Source organism: Salvelinus fontinalis, unplaced genomic scaffold (genome assembly GCF_029448725.1).
Source record: "Salvelinus fontinalis isolate EN_2023a unplaced genomic scaffold, ASM2944872v1 scaffold_0208, whole genome shotgun sequence".
Classification (NCBI taxonomy): Eukaryota; Metazoa; Chordata; class Actinopteri; order Salmoniformes; family Salmonidae; genus Salvelinus; species Salvelinus fontinalis.
The window spans coordinates 141,019-161,530 of NW_026600417.1; the positions used below are offsets into that span (position 1 = coordinate 141,019).

Here is a 20,512-nt window from a genome sequence, read left to right on the forward strand (position 1 = left end):
GGATATGACACAGAGATGAAGCAGGAACCAATGGACATACTGTAGCAGACTATGGAATAACATGAATAACATCATATAACATGATCAACACAGACACAATATAGAGGTTGTAGCCGCGGGAAGATGTTTGGGGGTGGGGGTGCTGCGTTTCTTTCACCAAACGTGGTGGCAAAAAACAATAACATCTTGGTGAAATATTGTTTGAGGTCTGCGTTACAGACGGCTGTATCGGTCTGCTAATACAGGAGTTGAATTAGTTTGTATTATTAGCAGGTGTTACAGCACCCTCAGCCTCCCTACTTCCCGCGGATATGGTGCAGAGTATAGAGAGACAACACACCTAACAGAGGGGATGTGTAAAGAAAACATCTGAGCCAGCACAGTACTGTTCAGGTCGCCACGATCGAGTGAAAATGGTCAGAGACGACAACATAGACAAAACACAAAAAAGACAGACGCAACACAAACCAAAGACAGACAAAACAAAATACAGGGGGGTCAAGCCAAACTACACAGGTATTCTAAAGGATACTACACAGGTATTCTAAAGGATACTACACAGGTATTCTAAAGGATACTACACAGGTATTCTAAAGGATACTACACAGGTATTCTAAAGGATACTACACAGGTATTCTAAAGGATACTACACAGGTATTCTAAAGGATACTACACAGGTATTCTAAAGGATACTACACAGGTATTCTAAAGGATACTACACAGGTATTCTAAAGGATACTACACAGGTATTCTAAAGGATACTACACAGGTATTCTAAAGGATACAAAGTCAAATAAGTCAAAGCTCCAGTAGTTTGTCTGGGTTCAGTTAGGAGCTTCAAGCTACCGAGCCTTTGAGATTGGACATTACAACTTTTACAACAGCATGCACGTGGTTCATTTTTCATGCCATCTTTTTCTCTTGGGAGGTAGAAATCGCCTTTGCACAACTCACGGACACAAAATCGAACAGGTGTATGGCGAGATGAAATATTCATATGCCCTCCCCATTTGACGAGAGTGGCGATGACATTTAAAAACACTCCGGCTCAATGAATGTTTACACAGTGTGAAAATAATTGATCAGTAGGACTGTTGGTCGAGGGAGAGGACGGGGAAATAAAGAATTGATCAGTAGGACTGTTGGTCGAGGGAGAGTACGGGGAAATAAAGAATTGATCAGTAGGACTGTTGGTCGAGGGAGAGGACGGGGAAATAGTGTGTTTTTGCCAAGGCAGATGCTGCAGAAATCAATTTGTCCTTTCAGAGAGAAACGCAGGAAGAGTGAATGATGGAGGGAGAGAGGAAGAGAGGAGAGAGAGGGAGGGGTCAAGTACTAGAGAGAGAAAGCAGGTAAAGGTGTGTGTGTGTGTGTGTGTGTGTGTGTGTGTGTGTGTGTGTGTGTGTGTGTGTGTGTGTGTGTGTGTGTGTGTGTGTGTGTGTGTGTGTGTGTGTGGTGTGTGTGTATCTGTGTGTGTGCGCATATTGACTCATGGAACTTGAGTGATTTGGATTGATTGGAGTGTGTGTGCGTGTGCGTGTGTGTGTGTGTCTTAATAAAGTGGTGGTTGTCTTCCAGAGTGTTATCGAGTGTGCTGGTGTAATAGGGCGTGATGACACGTTCGGTGGAGTAGAAGGAGTGCCTAGAAGGGGCGCTCCACACACACACACAGTCCGTACTGAAATACTACCATACTGACATATCACACAGGAGTTTTGATTAAGAAAGGAAGCTGGCACCCTCTCTCTCTCTCTTTCGCTCCCTCTCTCTAAATCCCTTTCCTACGCACTTCATCTCACTCCATCACTTTCTGCCTTCTCCTTCCATCCCTCTCTCCCCTACTTCCTCTTCATCTTTCTCCCTCCCTGTTCCTCTTCATCTTTCTCTTTACCCCTCTTCTTCTTCATCATCCCTCCTTATTTCCTCCTCTCCACCTTCCTCATTTTCTCTTACTAACTTTCTCCCTCCCTCTCCCTCTCCTTTGGCTCCATTAGAATCATCCTCTCTTCTCCTCAGTGCTTCTCCATTGTGATCAGTCCAATTCAAAGCCCCCCCCCCCCCCCCCCCCCCCCCGTGTCTCAAGTGGCTCTGGCATCGTTTGAAGTCAATTCCCCAACTAAGTCAAGAGATGTGTGACATTCTGTCTTCCTCCATCTCTCTCTCTATCTCCGTCCTGTCCCCTTTCTCTTTCTCTTTCACACTCACCCTCCTTTTTCTTTGGTCTATTTTGAGTGGAGGAACGGAGGCGAGGCGGTGAGATGGCGTATGGAGATGAGGTGCTAGCTGGCTAATAAAGCCGTAATTTGATGTGTCTGGAGTGTTTGAGTCCGGGCAGCGCTGCCTTTGATCAGGGTTTGATTTGATGGCTTCTTCTCAGGTTCAAGAGAACACAGGGCCAGACCAAGACAGTCACTGCTGGATGGGACACTGTCTGTCTGCATCCCAAATGGTACTCTATTCCCTATTACTCTATTATGTAGTTCACCATATTCCACATGGGGCTCTGGTCCAAAGTAGTGCACTATTTAGGGAGTAGGGTGCTATTTGGGACACGAATCTCCAGTCCCAGGGGGGAGGAAAGTGCAAACTGCAAATGCACTCCTTCTCTTCCCTCTCTTTGTTAGTCTGTTAAATTCCCTGCTCTCTAATCTTGTTATCCTGTCTCCTGGGCTCAGTTCTGTCCCTCTTCTCCTCTGGGGCTTTGTCACTATTACTAAGGTGTGACAGCACATAGTGGCTAATGTATGGAAGACTTTACTATGTGTTCAGGTATTGTTAACAGTGACTAATGTATGGAAGACTTTACTATGTGTTCAGGTATTGTTAACAGTGGCTAATGTATGGAAGACTTTACTATGTGTTCAGGTATTGTTGACAGTGGCTAATGTATGGAAGACTTTACTATGTGTTCAGGTATTGTTGACAGTGGCTAATGTATGGAAGACTTTACTATGTGTTCAGGTATTGTTAACAGTGGCTAATGTATGGAAGACTTTACTATGTGTTCAGGTATTGTTAACAGTGGCTAATGTATGGAAGACTTTACTATGTGTTCAGGTATTGTTAACAGTGGCTAATGTATGAAAGACTTTACTATGTGTTCAGGTATTGTTAACAGTGGCTAATGTATGGAAGACTTTACTATGTGTTCAGGTATTGTTAACAGAGCCTTTACATCTGTTAGTGACATATGGAGCTCAGTTAGTTTGAGGGATGAACAGTGTGTGCAGGAGAAGTCTGTGTTGGTTTCTGTGGTGAAGATTTAGAGGGAGAAGGTGCTGTTTAGCCACGTTTTTTAATTAAAATTCTGGCAATGGAGCTTGTGCATTCGCAACAGGGAATACCCAGTGTGTGTGTAGGTGTGAACGTCTGTGTGTGTGCTGATGTGTGTTTGTGTGTGCATGTGAGTGTGTGTGTGCTGACTCTGACTATGGATCCCACTCCAATGAGAAGGACACCGTTCTTCCTGTTTAACTCTCAGGCACACAGAGTGCTGGGAGATGGAGGGGGGGGGGCATAATTGTTTTAGTTCCAGGAGGACACTCCTATCCAGCAAAGAAATCTGGAAATGTGCCGGAAATGTGCTCCTCTCTCTCTCTCACACACACACACACACACACACACACACACACACACACACACACTGTCACATTAGCCATACCGTATTTACTGGCTGAGGTTCTGGACACAGTTGAGTTGTTGACCGAGTTGTAGGCCGTCACCTGCTTGGGGACCAGGGCCATCACAGAGTTATCAGGCACCTGCAGAGAGCGGGAGAGAGAGAGAGAGAGGAGGGGAGAGAGAGAGAGAGGAGGGGAGAGAGAGAGAGAGAGAGGAGGGGGGAGAGAGAGAGAGGAGGGGAGAGAGAGAGAGAGGATGGGAGAGAGAGAGAGAGGAGGGGGGAGAGAGAGAGAGATAGAGAGAGAGGGGAGAGAGAGAGAGAGAGAGAGAGAGAGGGGGAGAGAGAGAGAGGAGGAGAGAGAGAGAGAGAGAGGGGAGAGAGAGAGAGGGGAGAGAGAGAGAGAGGGGAGAGAGAGAGAGGGAGAGGAGGGGAGAGAGTGAGAGTGAGGAGGGGAGAGAGTGAGAGCGAGAGAGACGGAGAGAGAGAGACAGCGAGAGAGCGAGAGAAAGAGAGCGAGAGAGAGCAGAATGACTAATCACCATCCTCAATGAGTGCATTCTGATTCTGCCAAGTGCATTCTGAATACATAACAATCCCCAATGAAGAGAGATGTGGCACTCAGCCACTAAACCCTGGATCACCATACAAATCACCATCCACACGTCATCATGTGTTTATCCTCCATCTATAACAGCTATGATTGGATGCTCAGGAAGCCTTTGTGATTAGCCTGTGTGATCTAATCAGCCCATACACATATGATTTGTGGTAGTGAACGGGGGTGATGTATATCACTATGTGTGAGATGATACGTCTCAGCCTCCCATTTCAATAATACGTGTGAGAGAGAGAATGACAGAGAAAGAGAGATGGGCTCCTACTTTTCAACACAACCGAAATTGATTCAATTAACACAACTGGGAGAGAGGCTGATCCCAGCCGTGCACAAACACACGTACATGTATGCAAACACACACACTCTGCATAATTTCTCCAGCGAGCCCCGCCGCCTAAGGCAGGGTTAATTGAAGAAGTGATCTCTTTAATAGAGTGGGAGGGGTGTGTATGGGGAATAGGGGTGCAGTGCTAAGGGTCTCAGGTGTGTGTTTGGGGTTCCATTATTACATCATAGCATTATTTCACCCGCTCCCCAATCCGCTCCTGGTGCATAATGTGTTAGTATTATGACAGGCGACACCTATGGGAGGGTTCAGGGAGATTCCACAGGGATCCAACTACCCCCCTCTAACTCTACAACATGGTCCCTAAGCAGTAATCCTACATGTTTACTAGTTAATATAATGGTGTGTGTGTTTGGGGTTGTAATATTGGGAGGGAGGAGGAGAGGGGGGATGTGAGATGACAGGTGGGTCTGGGTGGTTTAGGAAGAGGAGAAGAGAGACTGTTGCTCTCAGTAAACTGATGGGATGGCCTGATCATATATCAGAGCAATGCTCAGGGCTACAATGTGATTCTCCCTTCTGCAAATAATATAATATATACATATTTAATATATGCTATTTAGCAGATGCTTTATCCAAAGTGACTTACAGTACAGTGAGGGCATACAAACTTCTATTTTAGCAGACAGGGCTTTGGAACTTTAGTTTCAACCAAAAGAGAATGGGTTCTATGCTAACTGTACAAAGGGGGGATAGAAATAGAATTAGAATAGTTCCTCTATATCTAGGAGGGGGAATGGGTCTGTGCTGTTTTCATAAGAACCCATTAGGATGACAGTTAGCAGAGTCTAATTCCATTCAGAGTGCGCTTTGATCCCATTCTATATTCCATATTTCTGTATTACATTATAACCATTATAACAAGACAGACGTGGGACTTCTGGAGCCTGTCAAGAGGGGAAATCTGTCTGACCAAAGTCGACAGTAATCAATGATATTCATGTTTTACTAGGTCAGCAAAACATTCATAATATATAAGTGGGTAACCTTTTCCACTAACCATGGTGTTGTACAAAATCTACGTCATATAAACTGACCTGTTGGACCAAAAGTGAACAAAGGACTGATGTAGACAGAAGATAATCGCCGCTAGGTAATACATCACAGAAATATAGCGTCATCTAATGTTAGCTTGGTAAAACGATGAGAGGAACGTTTTGGAGTGGGCTGACTGAGTGTGAATCTGCGGGATGTTTCCAGTCCCCCTCCTTTCCTCCTTACCTCCCTCTCTCCTCGCTCCCTCTCCTCCCTCCTCCCTCGCTCCCTCTAACAGGCTTTGAGTGTCTGAGTCTGTTTTCTTGTCAAGGAGAACGCACCCAGCCTTCCCCCTCCTTCCCCTCCCCAGCTGAAAACTGAATTAACTTCTGTCTTCATTATCTCATTCCGGTTTCCAATCAGGCTTCTAATCCATTCTACCTCGCTGTCTCGACCACCACACCCACGACATCCCACTCGCCGCCGTGACATTTAATTTAAGCGTCATGTGGCGGGCAGACCCCCCCCCCCCCCCGGAAAGCTCATTTGGAGGGCTGCTGGCTTAGGTGTCCACATTATTTACACCATAAGGAACAAGCGAACGTCGCTCCATTCCTATTTCCACCGGTCCATCATTCCGACTCGCTGGAGGGACGCTTGCCAAGAAGGGAATGTACCAATCAGCAGGATTTGTCATAATGGGGTTGTCTGTCTGTCTGTCTGTCACTGTCTGTTCATGCGTGGCAGGTGTACATATGACTGGCTTGTCCAGGTGAAGGTTTGTGTGTGTGTTTGCATATTTAGGAAGTGTCATGTTGTCCATGTCTGGAATGGAGCTGGACATACTGTATGTGTGTGTTCTGAGCATGTGTGTCCACCTATGCTAATGCCTGTGTTCTAGTGTGTAAAACTCCCTATGAATGTGAAGACAGATGGACATCTGAGTGGAGCACATCAGATCTTAACTCCTCTCCTCTGCTCAGACAGAGAGTTGCCATGGCGTTACGACCGCCTGCCCTTTGTTGGTCATCTCCCTGCCTCTAATCCACACTCCCTCCCTCCCTCCCTCGGCTGATTACTTCTGGGGTGTCTAGTCAGTCAGGCCCTGATCCTCTGTAATGACCTGGATGTGCTCTGACAGGCCCAGTCTATTACAGGGGTAACAGGTCACGAGGTCAGAGCCAATAAGGCAGAGAGGAGGGAGAAAGTCATGACTACAAAAGCAATAGTCTCTCTACTGATCGTCATCACTGCTGGTTCTACAGGGGGATAGGAGCAATGATATAGTCGGGTGAGACATCTGCCCTTTTCAAATGTTTTCTGAACGGTGTATGGAGGGTATTTTCAGTTCCTCTAATGAATGTGCTGTAGCTATAGAAATAGAATAAACAGAGTTCACTTCTTCGAAATGAACATTTTGTTTTTCTTGGACAATGCTGTTTTCTATTCTATACTATGATATTCTATTGCCTGAATGTAAGCTGTAATCCTACAATAGAAGATTCAAACACTAAAACCATTGTATCTAGGGTTGCACATTTCCTGTAAATTTCCCCAAATTCCCCAGTTTTCCAGAAATCCTGGTTGGAAGATTCTTGAAATTATGAGGGAATCCAGGAATCCTCCAACCTGGATTTCTGGGAAACCAGGGAATTTGGGGAAAGTTGCAGGAATTTTGCAACCCTGATTGTACTGTCTTAGGGTCCTGATCAACCCTGATTGTACTGTCTTAGGGTCCTGATCAACCCTGATTGTACTGTCTTAGGGTCCTGATCAACCCTGATTGTACTGTCTTAGCGTCCTGATCAACCCTGATTGTACTGTCTTAGGGTCCTGATCAACCCTGATTGTACTGTCTTAGGGTCCTGATCAACCCTGATTGTACTGTCTTAGGGTCCTGATCTACCCTGATTGTACTGTCTTAGGATCCTGATCAACCCTGATTGTACTGTCTTAGGATCCTGATCAACCCTGATTGTACTGTCTTAGGGTCCTGATCAATCCTGATTGTACTGTCTTAGGGTCCTGATCAACCCTGATTGTACTGTCTTAGGGTCCTGATCAACCCTGATTGTACTGTCTTAGGGTCCTGATCAACCCTGATTGTACTGTCTTAGGGTCCTGATCAATCCTGATTGTACTGTCTTAGCGTCCTGATCAACCCTGATTGTACTGTCTTAGGGTCCTGATCAACCTTGATTGTACTGTCTTAGGGTCCTGATCAACCCTGATTGTACTGTCTTAGGGTCCTGATCTACCCTGATTGTACTGTCTTAGGGTCCTGATCAACCCTGATTGTACTGTCTTAGGATCCTGATCAACCCTGATTGTACTGTCTTAGGGTCCTGATCAACCCTGATTGTACATTCTTAGGGTCCTGATCAACCCTGATTGTACTGTCTTAGGGTCCTGATCAACCCTGATTGTACTGTCTTAGGGTCCTGATCAACCCTGATTGTACTGTCTTAGCGTCCTGATCAACCCTGATTGTACTGTCTTAGGGTCCTGATCAACCCTGATTGTACTGTCTTAGGGTCCTGATCAACCCTGATTGTACTGTCTTAGGGTCCTGATCTACCCTGATTGTACTGTCTTAGGGTCCTGATCAACCCTGATTGTACTGTCTTAGGGTCCTGATCTACCCTGATTGTACTGTCTTAGCGTCCTGATCAACCCTGATTGTACTGTCTTAGGGTCCTGATCAACCCTGATTGTACTGTCTTAGGGTCCTGATCAACCCTGATTGTACTGTCTTAGGGTCCTGATCTACCCTGATTGTACTGTCTTAGGGTCCTGATCAACCCTGATTGTACTGTCTTAGGGTCCTGATCTACCCTGATTGTACTGTCTTAGGGTCCTGATCTACCCTGATTGTACTGTCTTAGGGTCCTGATCTACCCTGATTGTACTGTCTTAGGGTCCTGATCAACCCTGATTGTACTGTCGTAGGGTCCTGATAAACCCTGATTGTACTGTCTTAGGGTCCTGATCAACTCTGATTGTACTGTCTTAGGGTCCTGATCTACCCTGATTGTACTGTGTCTACATGAAAGGATGCTGCATCTGAAGATAACAATCACTCAATATATTTCTACCTTTGTAGGGGATTTCAAACTGAACATCCATTTATGTTTTTACTCTAATTACTGTTTTGAGATCTAAAACCGACCTTGCTCTTTTGCTCACAACATCAAATCAAAATCAAACTTTATTTGCCACATGCACCGACTACAACAAGTGTAGACTTTACCGTTGAAATGCTTACTTACAAGCCCTTAACCAATAGTGTAGTTCAAGAAGAAGAAAATATTTACCAAGTAGACTAAAATACAAAGTAATAATAAAGAGTAACACAATAAGAATAACGAGGCTATATACAGGGGGCACCGGTACCGAGTCAGTGTGCGGGGGTAAAGGCTAGTTGAGGTAATATGTACATCTAGGTGGGGGCGAAGTGACTATGCAAAGGTAACAAACAAACAGCGAGTAGCAGCAGTGTACAAGGGGGGGGGGGGGGGGTCAATGTAAATAGATAATTATGAATTGTGTCAGCAGTCTATGGCTTGGGGGTAGAAGCTGTTGAGGAGCCTTTTGGTCCTGGACTTGGCGCTCTGGTACCGCTTGTCGTGCGGTAGCAGAGAAAACAGTCTATAACTTGGATGGCTGGAGTCTGACAATTTTATGGGCTTTCCATTTTGACACAGCCTATTATATAGGTCCTGGATGGCAGGAAGCTTGGCCCCAGTGATGTACTGGGCCATTTGCACTACCCTCTGTAGCGCCTTACGGTTAGATGCCGACGGGGAAAAGGTTTTGTCGTACCCTCTTCACGACTGTCTTGGTATGTTTGGACCATGATAGTTCGTTGGTGATGTGGACACCAAGGAACTTGAAACTCTCGACCTGCTCCACTACAGCCCCGTCGATGTTAATGAGGGCCTGTTCGGCCCACCTTTTCCTGTAGTCCACGATCAGCTCCTTTGTCTTGCTCACATTGAGGGAGAGGTTGTTGTCCTGACACCACACTGACAGTTCTCTGACCTCCTCCCTATAGGCCGTCTCATCGTTGTCGGTGATCACTGTTGTGTCGTCAGCAAACTTAATGATGGTGTTGGAGTCGTGTTTGGCCACGCAGTCATGGGTGAACAAGGAATACAGAAGGGGACTAAGTACACACCCCTGAGGGGCCCCAGTGTTAAGGATCAGCGTGGAAGACGTATTGTTGCCTACTCTTACCACCTGAGGACGGCACATCAGGAAGTCCAGGATCCAGTTGGAGGTGTTTAGTCCCAGAGTTCTTAGCTTAGTGGTGAGCTTCGTGGGCACTATGGTGTTGAACGCTGCGCTGTAGTCGATGAACAGCATTCTCACATAGGTGTTCCTTTTGTCCAGGTGAGAAAGGGCTTGTGGAGTGCGATTGAGATTATGTCATCTGTGGATCTGTTGGGGCGGTATGCAAATTGGAGTGGGTCTAGGGTGTCCAGGAGGATGCTGTTGATGTGAGCCATGACCAGCCTTTCAAAGCACTTCATGGCTACCGACGTGAGTGCCATGGGGCGGTAATCAATTAGGCAGGTTACCTCCGTTTCCTTGGGCACAGGGACTATGGTGGTCTACTTGAAACACGTAGGTATTACAGACTCAGTCAGGGAGAGGTTGAAAATGTCAGTGAAGACACTTGACAGTTGGTCCACGCATGATTTGAGTACACGTCCTGGTAATCCGTCTGGCACAGCGGCTTTGTGAATGTTGACCTGTTTAAAGGTTTTGTTCACATCGGCTACCGAGAAGGTTATCACGCAGTCAACCAGAACAGCTGGTGCTCTCATGCATGCTTCAGTGTTGATTGCCTCGAAGCAAGCATAAAAGGCATTTAGCTCGTCTGGTAGGCTCGCGTCACTGGGCAGCTCGCGTCTGGGTTTCCCTTTGTAGTCCATAATAGTTTCAAGCCCTGCCACAGCCGACGAGCGTCAGAGCCGGTGTAGTAGGATTCAATCTTAATCCTGTATTGATGCTTTGCTTGTTTGATGGTTCGTCTGAGGGCATAGCGGGATTTCTTATAAGCGTCCGGATTAGTCTCCCGCTCCTTGAAAGCGGCAGCTCTAGCCTTTAGCTCGATGCGAATGTTGTATTCCTCTATGTCATTGGATGAATCCCGGAACATATTCCAGTCTGTGCTAGCAAAACAGTCCTGTAGTGTAGCATCCACGTCATCTGACCACTTCCGTATTGAGCGAGTCACTGGTACTTCCTGCTTTAGTTTTTGCTTGTAAGCAGGAATCAGAAGGATAGAATTGTGGTCAGATTTGCCAAATGGAGGGCGGGGGAGAGCTTTGTATGAATCTCTGTGTGTGGAGTAAAGGTGGTCTAGGATTTTTTTTCCCTGGTTGCACATGTGACATGCTGGTAAAAAATTGGTAAAACTGATTTAAGTTTGCCTGCATTAAAGTCTCCGGCCACTAGGAGCGCCGCTTCTGGGTGAGCATTTTATTATTTGCTTATGGCCTTATAGAGTTGGTTGAGAGCGGTCTTAGTGCTAGCTTTGCTTTGTGGTGGTAAATAGATGGCTACAAATAATACAGATAAGAACTCTCTTGGTAGATAGTGTGGTCGACAACTTATCATAAGGTACTCTACCTCAGGCGAGCAATACCTCAAGACTTCTTGAATATTACACATCGCACACCAGCTGTTATTGACAAAAAGACACACACTCCCACCCCTCGTCTTACCAGAGGTAGCGTCTCTGTTTTGCCGGTGCATGGAAAATCCCGTCAGCTCTATATTGTCCATTTCTTCGTTCAGCCACGTCTCAGTGAAACATAAGATGTTACAGTATTTAATGTCCCGTTGGATAATCATAATAATAGGTCATCCATTTTATTTTCTAACGATTGCACGTTAGCAAGGAGACTGGAAGGCATTGGGAGTTTACTCGCTCGCCTCCGGCTTCTCAGAAGGATCCCCGATCTGCGTCCCCTTTTCCGGCGTCTTTTCTTCATGCAAAAGGCGTGGATCTGGGCCTGTTCCAGTGAAAGCAGGATTTCCTTCTCGTCGGACTCGTGAAAGTATAACGTTTCTTCCAGTCCGTGGTGAGTAGTTGCTTCTCTGATGTCCAGAAGTTATTTTCGGTCATAAGAGACGTAGCAGCAACATAGACAATAAGTAAAAAAATAAGTTACGCAAAAAATTAAAAAAAATAGCACAATTGGTTGGGAGAATGTAAAACATCAGCCATGTTCTTCGGCGCCATCTATTAGTCTATTGGCTGGAGAAATCAACATAGTCCATTTAGAACTGTCAAAGGATGTGTGTGTTCATTCAATAGCTTGGCAGAGGCTTTTAAGCCTGCTAAAACAGAATTCTGCCTCTTCTTCCTCTTCCCTTTGTCTGCGGCCATCAGACGTTATTGAAACGGACTGATACACGACTCTGAAAAACATTCTGCCTCACTGATCCAACGGCATCATCAGTCCTAGGCATCAACAACCTAAACCAACATGATCGGACACAACACGTGTGCAATACTGTCAGGTTGCGTGCGTAGACATCTTGTGAAGCCTCTAGTCTCTTTGGTACTTTTCCTCTTATAGTACTAGTTTAGGTGCTTTCCTACCGTCAACTCTGACTTGCAGAGTTCTAATCAAAGTCAGATTTTGAATGAGTTTCTGTTTCCTTCAGTGTTTGGGGGGAAATACATGTGGTAGTGGGTAAAAGAGCTGTCTGTCGAATGGCGGCGTTTGGAAACAGAAACAACAAAGAGAGCGGCTGATGACTCCTGAACTCAGAAGGCTGGAGAAGCGAGGGAGGAGGGAGATATGGTGAGGCAGGCGGTACAGATAGAATCAGTTAAACAAATAAACAAACTCAAAACACAAATCTCCCTCCGGCTCTGTCTGATGAGATCAGGAGGTCTATATGAGAAAAGAGCCGTGAGTGGTGTGGTGTGTGTGTGTGTGTGTGTGTGTGTGTGTGTGTGTGTGTGTGTGTGTGTGTGTGTGTGTGTGTGTGTGTGTGTGTGTGTGTGTGTGTGTGTGTGTGTGTGTGTTTTGCAAAGAGACCTTTACAGGGTAATCTATTTGATGAAACATTTATGAGGTTGAGCCAGCATTTTGACTGGCTGATTAGCTGCAAAAGTTTACCTGGAAATGGAATGACACTCAGGTGGAGTGAGTTTACCTGTGAGTGAGTGTGCAATATGAATGTATCTAGTGTACCGTCTACATTATGGTAGTACCTGGAAGTCAATCATCACAAACATGTATTTACCTGGAAGTGGATAGTCTAATGGTTAGAGCCTAATCTGAACCATGGGTTTACCTCTAACTGAACACTATGCAGCATAATATTTACATGGAAACATGTGCACCACACTGTATTATACACTATGAGGGAATAGTTTAGTTTTGATATTGCAAATACACACTGGAGGGGAAAACAAACTACAGTTCATTCCATTCATCCATTTTGCTCGTCTCAAACAAGCTTTGTTGGTACACTAGCAAATCCCCAGTCCCTTCTGTACAGCGTATTGGGAGTTATCTTCAATCTTCTCCACTACGGATTAGTGTACCCTATAGAAATACAATGAATTATACTTCTAGGGTGTACCCTCTCCGTCCTGAGTGAACATGGGTATGACTCCACCTGTAGATATGCATGTCCCTTGTAGTATAGATATGTATGTTCTAGATAGTGATGCATGTACCTGGTAGTATAGATATTTGTGTTCTAGATAGTGATGCATGTCCCTGGTAGTATAGATTTTTGTGTTCTAGATAGTGATGCATGTACCTGGTAGTATAGACATTTGTGTTCTAGATAGTGATGCATGTACCTGGTAGTATAGATATGTATGTTCTAGATAGTGATGCATGTCCCTTGTAGTATAGATATGTATGTTCTAGATAGTGATGCATGTACCTGGTAGTATAGCTATTTGTGTTCTAGATAGTGATGCATGTACCTGGTAGTATAGACATTTGTGTTCTAGATAGTGATGCATGTACCTGGTAGTATAGATATTTGTGTTCTAGATAGTGATGCATGTACCTGGTAATATAGATATTTGTGTTCTAGATAGTGATGCATGTAACTGGTCGTAAGCCAGAGTGTAGATGTGTGTGTAAAAAAAAAAGGGGGAAAAAAATATATATATACCGTATATACACATACACACACCTTTATTTAACTAGGCAAGTCAGTTAAGAACAAATTCTTATTTTCAATGACGGCCTAGGAACAGTGGGTTAACTGTTCTAGATAGTTATGCGTGTACCTGGTAGTGAGCAAGCATGTTGAGTCTCTTCCAGTCGCTCTCAATCTTGGTAGAGAGGTCTTCATCCATCAGGATCGTACGCTGACCTCTGCCCTGGCGCCACTCTGTGAGGGGGCAAAGGTAAAGATAGGTTAGGGCACTATGGGAGAAAGAGATTTATATCCAGCCTGCACAGAATGACCTTTTCCACAAGATGCAGTGATCACTATCACATAGTGAATCCATGTCACGCTCTCTTTTTGTACACTCCTTTGATGTCACACACGCAGGTTGGCATTTATTGTCATGAATCTTTCCCTGGAGGCAGCTCTGTAGAGTGGTCACTGACTGGCACAGCCACAAAGTCATCAAATCTGTTGTTACAATATAGCCAGTTTTGACTTTCTAGATGGCCCGTGTAGTGAAAAATCGCGTATTTCTGCCTCCAGGGCAAGATTCATGACAGTGAATGTCAACCTGCGTCACATACACACTGGTTCTGCAAGAGCCATGTACGTCTGGACTGTGAGAAGAGAAAGTGAGTGGCTACAGTGAAACAGATCTGGAGTTCCTGGAATCCTTCCTTTGAAGCCAGCATGAGATTCCCAGGCTACAAAGCAGCGACACCGAGAAGTAGAACGAGTGTGACAACGAGTGTTAGTAGCAAAAGAGAACGAGAAGGAGGACAAGAAGAGATTGAGGGAAAAGGGAGGAAAATTAATCACCCACTCTGCTCTTTGATAGAGAGCGGATCGGGGGCCTTCGCTGGGCCCTCTCGATCGATGGATGTGATTACCGCTGCTAGCCAAGGTCCCTACTTCCTCTTTCATCTGTGGCGGGCCCCTGGCCCCCATGCTGAGTGCTCTCCACCATCGACCAGCGCTAAGCCCCCTGCTGAACTGTCTCTTATTGTCATTACTGGGAACTAGCTAGGGCAGGAGAAACCACACCACTGCTACCCCATTCAGCTGGACGTTCAGTCTCAGCTAGAGATACCACACCATTGCACCCTCAGGAGATACCCCACCAAAGCATCCTAAAGAGTAATCCAACCACTGCACCCTTCAAGAGAAGCCATACCACCGCACACACTCGAGATACAACACCACACCACCTCCAACAGATAAGCCACCCCAAAGACATACCAAATAGCTCACCACCCTCACCACTGTAGAGAAACCCCACCACTGTATTCCCTCACATTATAATGAAAATAAAAGATATTGTGGAAAACAAACAAGGAGGTGATATTCTTTTGTTTGCCGCATTTGAGTTTATATAAGAATGTGTCACTGTTCCCGCCTGGCGTCGGCCACTGTCATCTCCTATTCCAATCACAAATAGACCAACAAAGCAGCAATCACAGGGCGGATGATGAAACACGTCCTAGGAGGGGTGAGGAGAATAACTTCGGCATCAGAAATCTCCAGGAAACACAAAGCCTCCTATTGTTTTCTCTCTGTACTGTACATCTTTCCATCAACATGCAAATGACCTGAGTCTCCAGTTGGGCCAGAGTAAACAAAGCAAAGGAAGAGGAGGGAGGGAATTGGGAAAAAGGAGAGGAAAGAAAGGATGAAGTTGGAGAAAAACAGAGTAAAATGAGATTGCCCCTTTAACCCAATCCTCCCAGGTCTCTCTGTGTGGAGCCCAGTGTTGTAGATGAGGGCTTTGGGGAGTGGAGGGATTCTAGAACATCGGAGCTCCTACAGTGAAGGTGAAGGTTATTGAGGTAGTGTTGTCATACTGCAGAGGGGGAAGCAGTGAAGGTTATTGAGGTAGTGTTGTTATACTGCAGAGGGGGAAGCAGTGAAGGTTATTGAGGTAGTGTTGTCATACTGCAGAGGGGAAGCAGTGAAGGTTATTAAGGTAGTGTTGTGATACTGCAGAGGGGGAGGCAGTGAAGGTTATTGAGGTAGCGTTGTTATACTGCAGAGGGGGAAGCAGTGAAGGTTATTGAGGTAGTGTTGTCATACTGCAGAGGGGGAAGCAGTGAATGTTATTGAGGTAGTGTTGTCATACTGCAGAGGGGGAAGCAGTGAAGGTTATTGAGGTAGTGTTGTTATACTGCAGAGGGGAAGCAGTGAAGGTTATTGAGGTAGTGTTGTCATACTGCAGAGGGGGAAGCAGTGAAGGTTATTGAGGTAGTGTTGTTATACTGCAGAGGGGGAAGCAGTGAAGGTTATTGAGGTAGTGTTGTGATACTGCAGAGGGGGAAGCAGTGAAGGTTATGGAGGTAGTGTTGTCATACTGCAGAGGGGGAAGCAGTGAAGGTTATTGAGGTAGTGTTGTGATACTGCAGAGGGGGAAGCAGTGAAGGTTATTGAGGTAGTGTTGTGATACTGCAGAGGGGGAAGCAGTGAAGGTTATTGAGGTAGTGTTGTTATACTGCAGAGGGGGAAGGAGTGAAGGTTATTGAGGTAGTGTTGTTATACTGCAGAGGGGGAAGCAGTGAAGGTTATTGAGGTAGTGTTGTTATACTGCAGAGGGGGAAGCAGTGAAGGTTATTGAGGTAGTGTTGTTATACTGCAGAGGGGGAAGCAGTGAAGGTTATTGAGGTAGTGTTGTTATACTGCAGAGGGAGAAGCAGTGAAGGTTATTGAGGTAGTGTTGTTATACTGCAGAGGAGGAAGCAGTGAAGGTTATTGAGGTAGTGTTGTTATACTGCAGAGGGGGAAGCAGTGAAGGTTATTGAGGTAGTGTTGTCATACTGCAGAGGGGGAAGCAGTGAAGGTTATTGAGGTAGTGTTGTTATACTGCAGAGGGGGAAGCAGTGAAGGTTATTGAGGTAGTGTTGTGATACTGCAGAGGGGGAAGCAGTGAAGGTTATTGAGGTAGTGTTGTTATACTGCAGAGGGGGAAGCAGTGAAGATTATTGAGGTAGTGTTGTGATACTGCAGAGGGGGAAGCAGTGAAGGTTATTGAGGTAGTGTTGTTATACTGCAGAGGGGGAAGCAGTGAAGGTTATTGAGGTAGTGTTGTTATACTGCAGAGGGGGAAGCAGTGAAGGTTATTGAGGTAGTGTTGTTATACTGCAGAGGGAGAAGCAGTGAAGGTTATTGAGGTAGTGTTGTTATACTGCAGAGGGGGAAGCAGTGAAGGTTATTGAGGTAGTGTTGTTATACTGCAGAGGGGGAAGCAGTGAAGGTTATTGAGGTAGTGTTGTCATACTGCAGAGGGGGAAGCAGTGAAGGTTATTGAGGTAGTGTTGTGATACTGCAGAGGGGGAAGCAGTGAAGGTTATTGAGGTAGTGTTGTGATACTGCAGAGGGGGAAGCAGTGAAGGTTATTGAGGTAGTGTTGTTATACTGCAGAGGGGGAAGCAGTGAAGGTTATTGAGGTAGTGTTGTGATACTGCAGAGGGGGAAGCAGTGAAGGTTATTGAGGTAGTGTTGTTATACTGCAGAGGGGGAAGCAGTGAAGGTTATTGAGGTAGTGTTGTGATACTGCAGAGGGGGAAGCAGTGAAGGTTATTGAGGTAGTGTTGTCATACTGCAGAGGGGGAAGCAGTGAAGGTTATTGAGGTAGTGTTGTGATACTGCAGAGGGGGAAGCAGTGAAGGTTATTGAGGTAGTGTTGTGATACTGCAGAGGGGGAAGCAGTGAAGGTTATTGAGGTAGTGTTGTTATACTGCAGAGGGGGAAGCAGTGAAGGTTATTGAGGTAGTGTTGTGATACTGCAGAGGGGGAAGCAGTGACGGTTATTGAGGTAGTGTTGTCATACTGCAGAGGGGGAAGCAGTGAAGGTTATTGAGGTAGTGTTGTGATACTGCAGAGGGGGAAGCAGTGAAGGTTATTGAGGTAGTGTTGTGATACTGCAGAGGGGGAAGCAGTGAAGGTTATTGAGGTAGTGTTGTTATACTGCAGAGGGGGAAGCAGTGAAGGTTATTGAGGTAGTGTTGTGATACTGCAGAGGGGGAAGCAGTGAAGGTTATTGAGGTAGTGTTGTTATACTGCAGAGGGGGAAGCAGTGAAGGTTATTGAGGTAGTGTTGTTATACTGCAGAGGGGGAAGCAGTGAAGGTTATTGAGGTAGTGTTGTTATACTGCAGAGGGGGAAGCAGTGAAGGTTATTGAGGTAGTGTTGTTATACTGCAGAGGGGGAAGCAGTGAAGGTTATTGAGGTAGTGTTGTTATACTGCAGAGGGGGAAGCAGTGAAGGTTATTGAGGTAGTGTTGTGATACTGCAGAGGGGTAAGCAGTGAAGGTTATTGAGGTAGTGTTGTCATACTGCAGAGGGGGAAGCAGTGAAGGTTATTGAGGTAGTGTTGTGATACTGCAGAGGGGGAAGCAGTGAAGGTTATTGAGGTAGTGTTGTGATACTGCAGAGGGGGAAGCAGTGAAGGTTATTGAGGTAGTGTTGTTATACTGCAGAGGGGGAAGCAGTGAAGGTTATTGAGGTAGTGTTGTGATACTGCAGAGGGGGAAGCAGTGACAGTTATTGAGGTAGTGTTGTCATACTGCAGAGGGGGAAGCAGTGAAGGTTATTGAGGTAGTGTTGTGATACTGCAGAGGGGGAAGCAGTGAAGGTTATTGAGGTAGTGTTGTGATACTGCAGAGGGGGAAGCAGTGAAGGTTATTGAGGTAGTGTTGTTATACTGCAGAGGGGGAAGCAGTGAAGGTTATTGAGGTAGTGTTGTCATACTGCAGAGGGAGAAGCAGTGAAGGTTATTGAGGTAGTGTTGTTATACTGCAGAGGGGGAAGCAGTGAAGGTTATTGAGGTAGTGTTGTGATACTGCAGAGGGGGAAGCAGTGAAGGTTATTGAGGTAGTGTTGTGATACTGCAGAGGGGGAAGCAGTGAAGGTTATTGAGGTAGTGTTGTGATACTGCAGTGATACTGTTGTGATACACCCCCCCCCCCCCCCCCCACACACACACACACACACACAAAGCAGGTCTTGCTAGGATTGGTTCTCACACCCTGTCCCCTCCTATCGTGCCTCCCTCAGGGGGACCCGGCATGGGGAATTAAAAACAATACCTGGGACAAAAAAACTCTTGTCAAATGTGTTTTCAGGAGAGCCTGCAAGATGGAAACTGAGGATTGTCAATATGGGGGAGGAGGTTGGGGGAGGGTTGGGGGAAGAGTTTGTCCGGACTCAGGAGGCCCGTTGATCTGTTAGTGGAATCATGCAGAGATGCTTCCTCTCCCCCTGAGTGGACCGTTCCATTCAGTGTAATATCCTTCTACCTATTGTCTTTTATATGATACATAAATTACACCGCTTTCCTCCTAAACTACTTCTTTAGTCCCAATGCCCCCCCCCCCCCAGACACAGTGACAACACGCAGTGAGAAGTTCCCCCTCAGACTAAATGTCCAATTCTCTATAATAATAAACAATAAGACAACACACTGCCCGGTGGGCGCCATGAAACAATTTCGCAATGGAGCGCTCGCCAAAAACCTAAACCAATCTCTTCACTTATCAGAGAGACATTCCCCCATCACAGCTCCGTATGCCATTATAAATATACTATTACTAAGAAAACACAGGGCCACACACACACACCATCCTGATATGTGAATCCATAAAAAGGCTCGCCACTCACCGTCTACCTAGAAAGACCTGCCGAAATTGATGGAATACAATCAGGAAATAAAACATACACATACTTAGGCGTGATAGGCCGTGCAGCCAGAAAATGTAGTGCCAGGATGTTGTATTGTGGGACTGAGAGACTTATGTCTCACCTGGACTCCATCCCTTCCCCGATTACCTCCCCTATATATGTCACTCCCTTTGGTTCCTTCCCCAGGTGTTTCTGTTTCAGTTTCCTGTCTGTGCATTGTTCGTGTTTCTTGTTTTGTACTATGTTACGTTTCTTTATTAAAACACTCACTAACTGAACTTGCTTCCTGACTCTCAGCGCACATCGTTACAGGGATGTACAGGGGGGGCAGATCAGCTCACCACTCCTCACTACTACAAACAGAGACAATTAGTCATCTTATAACACCATTAGGAAATAACCTTGGTGAAGAAAATGACAGCCCAGTCTACTGAGAACAGGAAGTAAGAAAGAAAGAGAGAAGAAGAAGAGAAAGCTGGAGTGAAAGAAAAGAAGGCCGATCTCTTCGAGAGTTTCACAGGAAAAAAAATATAAGATTGAGGAGGTTTGGGGATCTGAGAGCCTCTCCATTGATTACTTGATCAATCATGTGAGTCAGAGTGTGGTCAACAGGCCTGGATCGATGGGGAGTCGGGGAGGGAAGAGAACAATCACACAGCACCAGTCATAGGAGCCAGAGAGAGGTCTGCTGGACTCAACTCTCCTGAGATCTATGGGAGGGAGGCTGGTGGTAAGTCTCTCAAACTCATTCCACGGAGGGCCGAGTGGCTGCGAGTTTCTCGCTCCTCCCTTGTACCGGATTGATGAATTAAGGTCACTAATTAGTAAGGAACTCCCCTCACCTGGTTGTCTAGGACTTAATTGAAAGGAGAAATCAAAAACCAGCAGACACTAATCCCTCTGTGGAATGAGTTTAACATCCCTGGTGTAGAGGAACATGAGAACTCTAAAAAATGGCCTCCACATGTTCAATAACTGAAGACTAATCAACACCGATTTGTCCACGTCATGGAAAAATAACTCAATGTTCGTCAATTAAAAGCAGAAAATACAATATATATTTGCAATAATAATTCCAGGCGTTAACCTTTTCAACTCCAGGAGAAATGTTCTCCATTTGTAC

At 45.7% G+C, this 20,512-nt stretch overlaps 1 protein-coding gene across 1 annotated transcript in view; it reads right to left on the reverse strand.

Moving 5' to 3' along the window:
* Window positions 1-2,079: 2,079 nt before the first annotated feature.
* The window catches only part of LOC129844715 (plexin-A4-like), a 93,854-nt gene continuing 75,421 nt past the window's right edge, over window positions 2,080-20,512 (reverse strand). Inside the window, exons 18-19 of the mRNA XM_055912767.1 lie at window positions 13,838-13,941; window positions 2,080-3,761 (exon numbers count right to left, since the gene is read on the reverse strand). Coding sequence (XP_055768742.1) covers window positions 3,546-3,761; window positions 13,838-13,941 — 320 coding nt within the window. The 3' untranslated portion in view covers window positions 2,080-3,545. The remainder of the gene's footprint in view (window positions 3,762-13,837; window positions 13,942-20,512) is intronic.